The sequence below is a fragment of the Monodelphis domestica genome, chromosome 5, assembly GCF_027887165.1.
Source record: "Monodelphis domestica isolate mMonDom1 chromosome 5, mMonDom1.pri, whole genome shotgun sequence".
Lineage (NCBI taxonomy): Eukaryota > Metazoa > Chordata > Mammalia > Didelphimorphia > Didelphidae > Monodelphis > Monodelphis domestica.
The window spans coordinates 104,697,891-104,710,666 of NC_077231.1; the positions used below are offsets into that span (position 1 = coordinate 104,697,891).

A 12,776-nucleotide genomic window follows, 5' to 3' on the forward strand; every position below is an offset into this window, starting at 1 on the left:
TGCCTCCTCCAACAAATCACTTTGAATATATTTTGTAAATAAATTTGAATATATTTATATTTGTATAAACTTATATGTGTACATGCTATTGCTCCCAATTGAATCTAAGCTTCTTGTGGGCAAGAGCTGTTTCATTTTTATCTTTATATTTGCAGGGACCAGCACAGTACCAGACAGCAGGCTTAATATATTTTTGCAGATGGATTGATTACACTTCAGGCACAGACTATTTTCACAGACTCTAAATTCTACCCATTTTCTACCTATTTCTACCTAATCATTTTCTACTCATGATTTGACATCAATTACCCCCATCCTCTACAGTTACAGTGCAGTATAAGATACTAACCTGTGCCATCATTTTGCATAGCCATTTGGGTTCCACAAAATACAAGTCACTTAACTGCAGTGCTGGGTCTTGGAAATGTAGCAGGACACCTATAATACAATTTCAATCATCAGAAAATCTTTACTCCTGATTTGTTTTTGTTTGTATCTAGTCATATGCATCAATGCAAGAAATTCCATAATGAGGAAACTTCCTCTACTTATGCATATCTGCAACTTTTCTTCGACTCACAGTTTTAAAGAATTGCCTAGGCCACTCAGTGGACAAGGGACTTGTGTAGAGTTTCAGAGCTAGTTTATATGTCAAAGGGAAGCTATGAAGCTTGGCACTGGTTTTTAGGGTTTTTCCATATCATTATAGCAAACTGCTTCTTTGCTGTCATAAGGAACAAAAATGACTATGAAATACTTTATAAACCATATAACATCACATAAATGCTTTTCTGACATAGACTTTACATCCAAAGAGGAACAGAAATGAATTTTTTTATATCAAGTCACCAAATGTATACTGTAAATGAACATATCCTGTGTCAAAACTGGATTAAAAATTCAACATTAGAATAATTTGGGGAAAGGGAAAATAAGACACTGTTTTGAATCTTTGTGAAAATATTTTTGTCAAAGAAATCAAAGAAGCAGAGACAGTATCCAACTTGACAGATTTTACTCCACCTCCTAGTCTTATGTTTCCATTAAAATATAATTTCTCAGTAGACTTAGGTTGGATTAAGAATTTTTCTATTCTGTATTATGACAGTGTAAACATATGGGATTTAGACCAAGTTGTTAATATAGCAACAACATTTTGTAGCAAATTATTTTGATATCTGTGAGTTTCAGTTTCTTCATTGAAAAAATAAAGTACTTGCTTTAAAATTAGATGTAACAGAAAAATACATTTAATTTTTCATTTCCATATGCTACTATAATTACACAGCAGATAACGCAAGGTCCTATTTGAAGGGGACCTTGCAAATCTTTTCAAAGATGGTTTGTTTAAGTTTATTATTTGATGTTTTGAGTAAACATTTCTTTTTACCTCTCAAAAATATAAGAATCATATTTTCAGAAAATACCTGATTCATTTAGGAAGTGAACTGCATGAGGAAGTTCATTCTCATCCAACTGTAGCTGACTTTCTTTTACTAGCTGTACCAATTGCTTCTGATTGATTACTGGAAATTCAGTGGGAACATTCTTTCTCTCCAATAAAATTTTCTTCTCAAGTTCTAAGTAGCAGTCTGGAATTAGCTGTCCTACAACGGGCTGGTCTCTGATCTGGGCAAATACAAGGAACAATGTTTAATGGAATGAATGAATAAATAAGCATTTTTTCATTCACATTTATGTGCTTACTATACGCCAAACATTCTGCTAAACTCTGGACTTACAAATAGAAAGGAAATATTCCTTCCTTAACAGATTCATTTTTTTTAGATTCATTCATTTTAAGGGAAAAAATCAAACAAGATTTCTGGGTCATATGAGCAAAATACAGTAGACTAGGCATTTTCTCCAATTCCTACAACCTCTCAAACTTTTTCAAAACAGAAATTATGTGCCAAGGATAAAAAACTCTAGCTGTTTCCATGGCCCTTGTCACCTGGAATCCAAAAGAAGGTATAAAAAGTCCCTGAAATCCTAGAACTGATGGTTATTAATCCTGAGCTCACTTAGCACCTCTCTCCAACATCCCACACTATTAAGATGGAGCATCTCAACATGGATCTTACATCAAAACCTGCCATTACATTCTGTTCCCCACTCTTTCTTTATTGTACCACATAAATCACAGCTCTCAACTACTAAAGTTTTCTTAGACCTCTTAGCTAACTTGGTCACAGTACTCTAGGAGCTGCTAGAAGCACCAATAATTCAAAAATCTGAAGTGCTGGTAGCTCTAAATCACCAGAACCAGGAAAAGTGGGTTCTGATCTAATCTGTTGGTGCTGGGCCAGAAAACTAAGAAACAAAGGGGGTAGGGACAAGATACAGTGTGTGTGAGAATAGCATTCCATCAAGTCCAAGGGAAGAGCTAATCATCCAACTAGCCTTTTCTAACCACCTAAAAGTCAATTGGGACAGTGACCTAAGCTAGTGAATCATAAATTTTCCAGTATAGGAGAAGACTGAGATTGACAGCTAGATCCAAAGGAAGACATTATCAAAAGGGAGAAAGTCAGAAGATAGTGATAAGAAAAATAAGGTAGAATCATGAGGGAAGACTGAATGTACTAAAGATTCCAAGAAGAAGAAATCTCAAAGACCTTCAAAATAAGATAAATACATTAGAAGAAACTATTAACAGAAGTTAAGAGGGGCTCCAAATATAATAAACAAGTTCAGGCATTTGTGAATAATACTATAAGATGATTCAGTGCTTGATGAGACAGAGGACCCTGTGGAATATAAGGAGAACAGAGAACCACAGTATGCTGTTCCTGAGTGGTTCAAAAAAGAAATGAGAATCATGAGACAGAATTCATGTCCTGAGAAGAGCATATAATTGACAGAATAGAAAAATTGGAATCTTTGATGTCAGATTCACCAAAGAAACAAAAGAACAATAGATTCAGAATTAAAATACTCAGAAATGAAAGACAACCTAGAACCATGATGGTGAACCTATGGCATGTGTTCATATGTGCTGTTCCTCCCACCCCATCCACAGAATTGGTTACTAGAAAGACAGAGGGACTCAGGTGAAGCTGTTGCCCTCCCCCTCTCTACTGTGCCTAATGACATTTTTGCACACACCCCCACCCCTCTGCCCAGCAATCCAATGGGAGTGCACAGAGGGTAAGGTGAGTGGCTCACAGATGGCAGAGCTAGAGGAGATCAGAATGCTCAGGCCACTCCCCTTTCTCTCTCTACACTTGCTGAAGACATTCCTCACTTCACCTGACCCTCCACCCAACAGCCTAATGAGAGAAATTTTTCTCTCCCCTGGGGTAAGAGGGTGCGGTGGAGTGCACTCAGGACTTGGTGTGGGGGTAGGGTATGATCTCTGGGTATGGCGGGGCAGGGCATGGCATGTGGTTACTAAAAGGTTTGCCATCACTGATCTAGAAGAAGCGAAGCAAAAACCAAGAGAGAACATTAAAAGAAAATCAATTTGTTGCTTCCCTTTTAATTTTGGTTGCATTGGTTTTGTTTGTACAAAACCTTTTTAATTTCATATAATCAAAATTATTAATTTTACATTTTGTAATATTCTCTATCTTTTTCTTGGTCTTAAAGTCTTTCCTTTCCCATAGATCTGACAGGTATACTATTCTATGTTTGCCTAATTTACTTATAATTCCTTTCTTAATATTTGTCATTTACCCACTTTTAGTTTGTCTTGGTATAGGGTGTGAGATGTTGATCTAAACCTAATCTCTCCCATACTATTTTCCAATTTTCCCAGCCATTTTTGTCAAATAGTGGGTTCTTGTCCCCAAAGCTGTGATCTTTGGGTTTATCATAGACTATCTTGCTGAGGTTATTTACCCCAAATCTATTCCAGTAATCCTTCTGTCTCTTTGCCAGTACCATATTGTTTTGATGGCCACTGCTTTATAGTACAGTTTAAGATCTGGTACTACTAGGCCCCCATCCTTCACAGTTTTTTTTTTTCAGTAGTTCCCTCAATATTCCTGATGTTTTGTTCTTCCAAATAAACTCTGTTATATTTTTTTCTAATTTAACAAAAAAAAGTTTCTTGGTAGTTTGATAGGTGTGACACTGAATTAGTACATAGCAATTTTCAACAGATTTTCATAGATTCATTTTATATTCTGAAAGTTTTCTAAAATTATCAATTTATATTAAAAACACTGGAAAGAAAGGTATAAATGATTTTTTTCTTAAAATGATATGAAACATCTACATAAAACCATTAGCCAGTATTATTTGTCATGGGGATAAGCTAGAAGCTTTCTCAATAAGATCAGGAGTGAAACATGGATGCCCATTATCACCAATACTATTTAACACAGTATTAGAAATGCTAGCAATAGAAATAAGAAAAAGAAATGGAAAGAATCAAAATGGGAAAAAAAGGTAATAAAATTAGCTCTCCAAATCACATGATGATACATGTAGAACAATCCTAGAGATTCAACCAAAAATTTAGTTGAAACTCAATAACTTTGGCAAAGTAGCAAATTATAAAACAAAGCCTCACAAATCATCAACATTTTAATATATTATTAACAAAGTCCTGCAAGAAGAGATAGAAAGAGATACTCCATTTAAAATAACCACAGATTAAATAAAATACCTGGGAATATATATGCCAAAACAAACTCAGGGACTACTTGAACATAATTATAAAATAATTTTTTATACAACTAGTCAAATCTAAGTAATTGGGGAAACATTAGTTGTTCATGGGTGGGTAGAGCAAATGTAATTAAAATGACTTGTACCTCAATTAATCTACTTGCTCAATGTCATTCCAATCAAATAACCAAACAATTATTTTATTGAGCTACAAAAAAATAATTAAAAAAATCATTTGGAAGAATAAAAGATCAAGGCTATGAAAAGAATTGATAAAAAAAATCAAAGGAAGGAAATCTAGGAATACCAAGTTTTACATTGTATTATAAAGCAGTACTTACCAAAACTATTTGGTACTAGCTAAGAAATAGAAAGGTAAATCAGTGGAACAAAAAACAGCAGTAAAAAATTATAGTAACCCTGTATTTCACAAAAGCACAGATCCAGGTTTTGGGGATAAGAAATCACTTTTGGTAAAAATTGTTTGAACAACTGAAAAGTAGTTTGGCAGAAACTAGCTATAGACAAATATCTATTCACTAAGATAGAATCAAAATAGATACATGTAAAAGGAGATATCATAAGCAAATTAGAAGAACAGGAAATATATTACCTATCCAATTCATGGATAGGAGAGAAATTTTTGAGTTAACAAGAGATAGAAAGCATCATGAGATGTAAAATGAATAATTTTGAATACATTTAATTGAATAAAGGTTTTGTACAAATAAGACAAATGCTAAGATTAGAAGGAAAGCATAAAATTGGAGGGGGGAGTCTTTATAGATAGCCTCTTGCATAGAGGTCCCATGTCTAAAATATAGCGAGAACTTTGTCAAATATATAAGAATAAGAGGCATTCCCCAATTGATAAATGGTCAAAAGATAAACGGACAATTTTTGGAGACACTAATACATTGTTGGTGGAATTATAAACTACTCCAACTATTTTGGAGATCAATTTGGAATTACACTCAGAAAGTTATAAAACTGTATACCATTAGACCCAGCAATAAGATCTTTTCCCCAAGGACATCAGGGGAAAAGGAAAATAACTTATAAGTGCTAAAATATTTATAGCAATTCTCTTTGTGGTGAGGTAATTAAAGCCTTTTGTCTTCCAACTTTACAGCCCTTTGCTCCAACAACTAATTTCTTACCACAGAAAGTTTGTAGTCTTTTACTTTTATCCTAAGCAATGATGGTGAACCTACGGCACAGGTGCCAAAGATGGCATGCAGAGCTATCTCCCAGAGTTGTTCTCCCCCATCCTATCCCTTGAGTTTGTTACTAGAAAGGCAGAGGGACTTAGGTGGAGCTGTTCCCCTCCCACCTCTCCTGATGACATTTTGTCCCATCACCCACTCCTCTGCCTAGCAGCCCAATGGGATTATTTACTCCCTCCCCTGTATAGGGTAAGGGAGGTAAGGGGGGAGCAGCAGAGTATATCTGACACTGAATGGGGGTGAGCGGCATGGTATGCCATCTCTGGGGGGGACAGGCATGGCAGTTGGTCTGGAGGGTGGGATGGGGCTGGGTTTAACACTCCATCTCTAAAAGGTTCACCATCACTGCCCTAAGGGGATCTGGATCATATTTACTCCTTGTTTAAGAGGTGAGTTGTTTTGTAACTGGATTGCTTAATGGTGCAGTGGAGTAGTACTGAACTGTAGTTTCCTTCTACTCCATTTGGTCTGGAACCTCCTCTCTAGGAATATTTCAGCTGAATTAAACTGAATATCCATTGAGTGAATAGAATATTTTCTTTTTTTAAGATAAAGATAATAAAATGGTAATTATGAAAGCCTGGAATTAAGTTGAATATATCTTATTCCTATGAATAACCATTTTCTTTTTTCTTCTCCAATTTCCCCCCTGCAATCCCATGAAGGCCAATGAGAGATTTTGTAAGACCAATTATAATTCCATTAAAATGGTCAAACAGAATTCTCTAACTTCGGGGGATACTAATAGAACCTGTTATGGTGAAAATGAATTAAATAACTCAGAGTTACACAGAAAATGAAAGGGATAAAACCAAAATGCTTCATAGAGGACATTTTCTATATAAAATAAGTTCAAGAACTTTTATTTAGTTCATTAACTATTCAGCTTATTACAAATAAAAGTGATTCTTGGAACCACTAGATGGCAAACTCTACCCATTTTTCTTGGTACTAAATTTTATTTTTTAACACATTTTATTCAGTTTTAGCCTGGTAATGGTTCACCTTCAAAATCTGTGCTAAAACACTCACAGAGATTACAAATAAGATTCTGCATTTTATGCAGGGAAAGTATAACAAGGTGCATCTCGTTGCATTCTCAAGAGTTGTTTTCCTAATCTCATGAAGGAGCTTTAGGAACTATTTCTAGCTGTGTAGTGAACCAGCCCTGAAAGGTTGTAGTGTTTGTTAAAATGTTGCAAACTATGAGAGATATCTTGGTCATCCCCCACTTGGTGATGATGACAGGGGCACATAGTACTGAATTAAGTTAAAAGAAGAGGCAGCTTCCTCCTTGGTCTCTCTTCCATTAGCTTTCCAGCAAGCAAAATCACAAACTTGCTAAGTGGCAGAGAAGAGCTGACTTTTCTCCATCCCAGCAACAAGGTATACTCACATGGCAGGTAGGTAGCATAGGGAAGCTCAACTAAGCATACTTTGCAGATAAGTGCATGGCTGCCTTTTCTACATTTATTCTTTCCTGATTTTAAATGAGGACATATCCATATTCAGATAGCTGTGTTTAAGGATTGGAGGTGACCTGTTGAGTTCAAGAGGTCCAAAGGACCAGCTGTGTGACCCTGGGCAAGTCACTTGACCCTTATTGCCTATCCCTTACTGCTCTTCTGCCTTTGAACCAATATACTGTATTGATTCCAAGATGGAAGGTAAGAATTAAAAAAAAAAGAGGTCCAAAGTTTCTGGGTCTTAATGGTTGGGAGCTGAATGGTAAAGGAGAGGAGTCCCTAGCAGTTATGATGACCCCTAACAAAGGATTGACCCAAGCCATTTTACCACCGGTCATGTAGTGGAAGCTAAGTGGTGTATAGTGAAGGTGAAATGAGAAATGCTTAATTAGCAGTCGTTCAGCCTCCCAGGAAATTATTCTGTTTCAGCCTTTCTCTTGAGTAAAGAATAAGTTTGAATATCTCCCCATTTTCTCCACCCTCAGTTGTACTCTGAAATATTGCATTTCTCACTAGTTAGCACTGGTTAAATATCAACTGCAAAACCTGTAGTTTCAACATGTAGTCAAGCATGAGTTGCAGATTGAGCAATTACCCACTCTGTGTACTGGATCTGTAATATTCATTACTGGGCCTCAGTTTTGTGCCTAATCCACTTTATTAATTACTCTTAGAAATGAAAAAAAAATAACTAATTACCTATAGTGGTCCTCCAATGTACCACATCTCCCTCCACTCCATGTTCTCATTTTAGAAGGGCAGTGAGACCTCTCCCACATTGACAAATGATGACAAGGTAAACAATGGGAGAGCTTGGAACCTGCACACGGAAACTGGCATTCCAGAAGAATCCCACAATCTTGCACATACCCCTTATTTTCTACGGAAAAAAAGCCCCAAAACATGCCTCCATCTGAGTTTGGAATGGGAGATGCCAAGCTACCAGACTGCAATAAATATGCCAACCCTGATCCACAGAGTGTGGAAGCTGCCACTCTACAATGGAAGTTGCCACTCTACAGCTCCAGAGAGGCTACTATACCAGCCCCCTGAGCTTATCAGTCAGTCCTAAGGCTACCTGATTAGCCCCCAGACTATTCCACCAGCTATTAGGATATTACACCACCCAAAACCACTTCTTCAAGTAAAATTCTTTCCTTACTTCTGGATTGGATGGAGTTTAAGTCTCCCATTCTTGGGGTGAAACTCTGTTACAAACTTGGGTGTGTTTCTCCCACATCAAGACTTCAGCCATATTATTTCTTTTTGTGCCTTCTTTCTGTCATCTCTCTATTAGGAGATGGTAAGGTCCTCTGGAGATATGGTTGTCCATTTCTTTAATCAGATCTTAAGGTGTTCAAACTAGTTTTTCTTTATAATACTGTTGTGAGAGTCTAAAAGGCTACAAAGCTGTGGCTGTGACTTATCTTCCACCTTCTTTAACAAAGCACCATGATCACAAATTGGAGTTTTATTGTGTACAATTTTTACTACCTACTACAATTATCTTAGCACATTAATATTTCATTACTTTCCTAAATCACCATTTGTTTTAACTATTTCCTAGTTGTCTAAGAGGTGATATAAAGAACTCTACTAGATTCTTGTGTTTTTTCCTCCTTCCCCACTTCTAATTTCTCCTTTAAGATCAGGAAGCTATATTATTTTCCCACTTGACATGACTCTTCTTTTTCTCTATTCCTGCCTATTTCCTTAGTGTATATGTGTTTACTTTGTCCATTTCAGGTAACTCTGTGGTTCTGGTTCTTCTCATGCCCCATTCCTTCCTTCATGTTTGTATATTCTTCTTATCATATACCTTAATTTTATAAAAGGAACAAATTCTTCCTCCACCTTCTTGCTTTATATACTATTGGATTCCTACTTTTGCCCTCTTTTCTCTTATGCATATTAAAACCTGCAGAACAGAACCAATCCATACCCATATTCTGTTTTTCTTATTTGAGTACTCTTGTTTGCACATGATTTATTGACTTTTGCAGTGTGGATGGGCAGAATTAGCATATGCAATGACACTTACTGTAGGTTTTCAGTAAATTTCTTGATTATTTGGTGTGGTACAAACAAGGCTTTTGCTGAAGTCGGTGTATGGGCGCTAGTTGCAATGGACATCTTTAGGCTTATCTTCTAATAAACTATAAACTCTTCTAGAGTGAATAATTAATAGGATTTTAAAAATCAAACATCCTATAATATTTACATTCAAATTAATGTCGACTCCTTTAAAGCAATCACCTCAGAGACAGACTACTTTGGTTTTCACGTTTGTTTTTACCTTCAGATCCTGATCTGAGAAGTGATCAAGAGAGAACACAAAAGTCATAGTTGAATTAAATGACATTTTTGTTCACGGGGGCAAGACATAAACCCGGGGAAAATATATTTTCTTCTTTTGAAGTTAACCATGAAATAACAGTTATTATAAATGAGCTATCCCAAACTACCAAATTTAACAATTCCGACAGAACTTCAAGAGTAATATTTCTTGTTTAATATTGATGAACCATTTCTGGGCTCAAAGACTAGCACACTACTCTCTTCACTAAGAGGCCCCTCTATTCTCTGTACCCAGATATTCCATTTTGATTAGATTCAATCCTAGATGAGGCTAGCCTCTAATGGAATGAGTTAGGCTCTCTTTTTTTAAACTCTGACTTATTACACCCTCAACTTAACATGACAACTTTGCTTAAAGGTTAAGTTATAACTGAAGTCTTCATAGGATCGTACTCATTGTACAATATTAATCATGCACATGACAGGTATTTATTCCTACTCTAAAAAGAAATTCTAAACATAAAAATTCACAGCAAATATTAACAGAGTAACTTAAAACAGGATTTGATAATATAACTACTGGCCACTGAGTGAATTTATTTTGCTAGATTATCCTTATTTGTTATAACTTTTTTTTGTCTTTTAGTTTGATGTGTGTGGGGTAATGGTATGAGATGGTTAGCAATAGAGATGTCAAGAATAAAAGACAATTATAAAATTATTATAAACATGCAAAAGAAAACAGAAGGAAGCACAGATAAGCAGAATAGTTTCAACAGTAATACACAGAATGTAAAAATGAATAATTTTTATTATATTAAATGAAGTTTCTGTATAAACAAAACCAATGTAACCAAAATTATAAGGGAAGCAACAAATTGGGAAAAACTTTTATAACAAAAATCTCTGACAAAGGTCTCACTTCTAAAATTAATAAGGAACTTAAGTCAATTGTACAAAAAAATCAAGCCATTCCCCAATTGACAAATGGTCAAGGGATATTAATAGGCAATTTTCAGATAAAGAAATCAAAACTACCAATAAGCACATGAAAAAGTGTTCTAAATCTCTCATAATTAGAGAAATGAAAATTAAAACAATGCTGAGGTACCACCTCACACCTATCAGATTAGCCAAAATTATAGTAAAGGAAAATAATAAATGTTGGAGGGGATGTAGCAAAATCAGGACACTAATGCATTGCTGGTAGTGTTGTGAATTAATCCAGCCATTCTGGAAGCAATTTGGAATTATATGCAAAGGGTTTTAAAAGAATGCATACCCTTTTATCCAGAAATATCACTGTTGGGTTTGTACCCCAAAGAGATAATAAGGAAAAAGACTTGTACAAAAATATTCATAACCACCCTCTTTGTGGTGGCAAAAAATTGGAAAATGAGGGAATGTCACTTGATTGGGGAATGACTGAAGAAATTGTGGTATATGTTGGTGATGGAATACTATTGTGCTGTAAGGATTAATGATCTGGAGGCTTTCCATATGAACTGGGAGACCTCAATGAACTGATGCAAATGAAATGAGCAGAACCAGAAGACATTGTACACAGAAAATAAAACATTGTGGAAAAATCCAATGTAATAGACTTTGCTACTAGTTGCAGTACAACAAGCCAGGACACCCCTGAAGGACTTTTATGTAAAAGAATACTATCTGCATTGAGAGAAAAAACTACGGGAATAGAAATGCAAAAGCAAAACACATGACATCATTTATCACATGTATATATGACTATGAGACTTGGGGTCTAGGCTTTTAAAAATCACTCTATGGCAAAAATGAATAATATGGAAATAGGTATCAAGTGACAACATTTGTACAATCCAGTGGAATTGCTTGTTAGCTCTGGGAGGAGGGAGGGAGGAGGGGAGGAAAAGAAAATGAATCATGGAAACATGGAAAATATTCTGAAATTTTTAAAATTAAATTTAAAAATAAAGTAATAAACAGAATTAACTATATACTTTTTTAAGTAGGAAGTGAGAAATAGGGTTTCAGAGTTTATATAGAATCCTCTTTTTGTTTTCTACTGTGTATATGGAATAGCTCTTTTTTGTGATTTCACTTAGAATAAAATACTATCTTAAAGTAAAGAAAAAAGATAAGTCCTATGAAGAAAGGTTCCACCTTATTTAGTTTTTTTGGTAATATACTTCCCAAAGAAATAATTGAAGTTTGTTGGGTAAATATCTAACATGAAAGGTGTGAAAGACCTATAATTAAATGACATGGCATTCCTCAAAACCTCAATGGGTTATTTGAATTGATTTGCTAAGAGTGTCAATAGATTTTTTAACCCACCCGCACTTTCTTATATCTAATCTACAAGAGTATTCACTATAACAGTTAACCATAAAAACATATTATATGACCATGACAGTATACCTTGTGACTTTAGTCTCATTAGTTCTGTGATGTAGTGGCAGTCCCATTGACCTAATCAATAACTAAGCCATATGCTCCCAGTGTTCTGTCACCTCAAGATGCTGCATGAACTCAAAAAGATAAATCAAATCATACCTACTGCTATTTTACCCATCCTTGCCTACACAATCAGAAGCGATATCTTTTCCTCATTGCACCCCTGATACTACTTTGTACTTCTTTAAACTTATTAGATTCTAATTTATATTTTCATTACAGCTAACATTTAAATAATGCTGGAAAGTTTGCCTTGCACATATTATTTCAATTAGTCCTTCCAACAACTCTGGGAGATAGATGCTATCATTATTATTCTCATTTTTCAGAGGAGGAAACTGAGGTTGAAAGAGGTAAAGTGACTTGGCCAGAGTCACATAGCTGGTGAGTGTCTGAATAAGGATTTGAACTTAGGTCTAATTAACTTCAAGTCTAGCGCTCCATGCAATGTAACACTAAAGCCATTTTCTATGACTACTTATCTTTCTCATCAACAAAGCCTAGAAGAGTGTCTTTAACAAAGAACATACATAAAGAGTGTTAGTTGAATTGAATAAGCTCACCTACCAATAAGGACTGAAATTTCAGGTAGAGGGACATTAAAAAATATTTTTAAGTTACCCCCCCTTTGTGGAAGAGTAAAAGGATTTAATTGAAAATAAATTTTTATATTAAAAATAGGATTTGGATAAGCTTCTATCCCCTTTCATAGTCAGCATACTTGTTGAAA

The 12,776-nt window shown here is 35.2% G+C and overlaps 1 protein-coding gene across 1 annotated transcript in view; it reads right to left on the reverse strand.

Annotated features, from left to right (window-relative positions):
- The window catches only part of LRRK2 (leucine rich repeat kinase 2), a 186,857-nt gene that overhangs the window by 59,286 nt on the left and 114,795 nt on the right, over positions 1-12,776 (reverse strand). Inside the window, exons 32-33 of the mRNA XM_007503896.3 lie at positions 1,428-1,629; positions 350-438 (exon numbers count right to left, since the gene is read on the reverse strand). Coding sequence (XP_007503958.2) covers positions 350-438; positions 1,428-1,629 — 291 coding nt within the window. The remainder of the gene's footprint in view (positions 1-349; positions 439-1,427; positions 1,630-12,776) is intronic.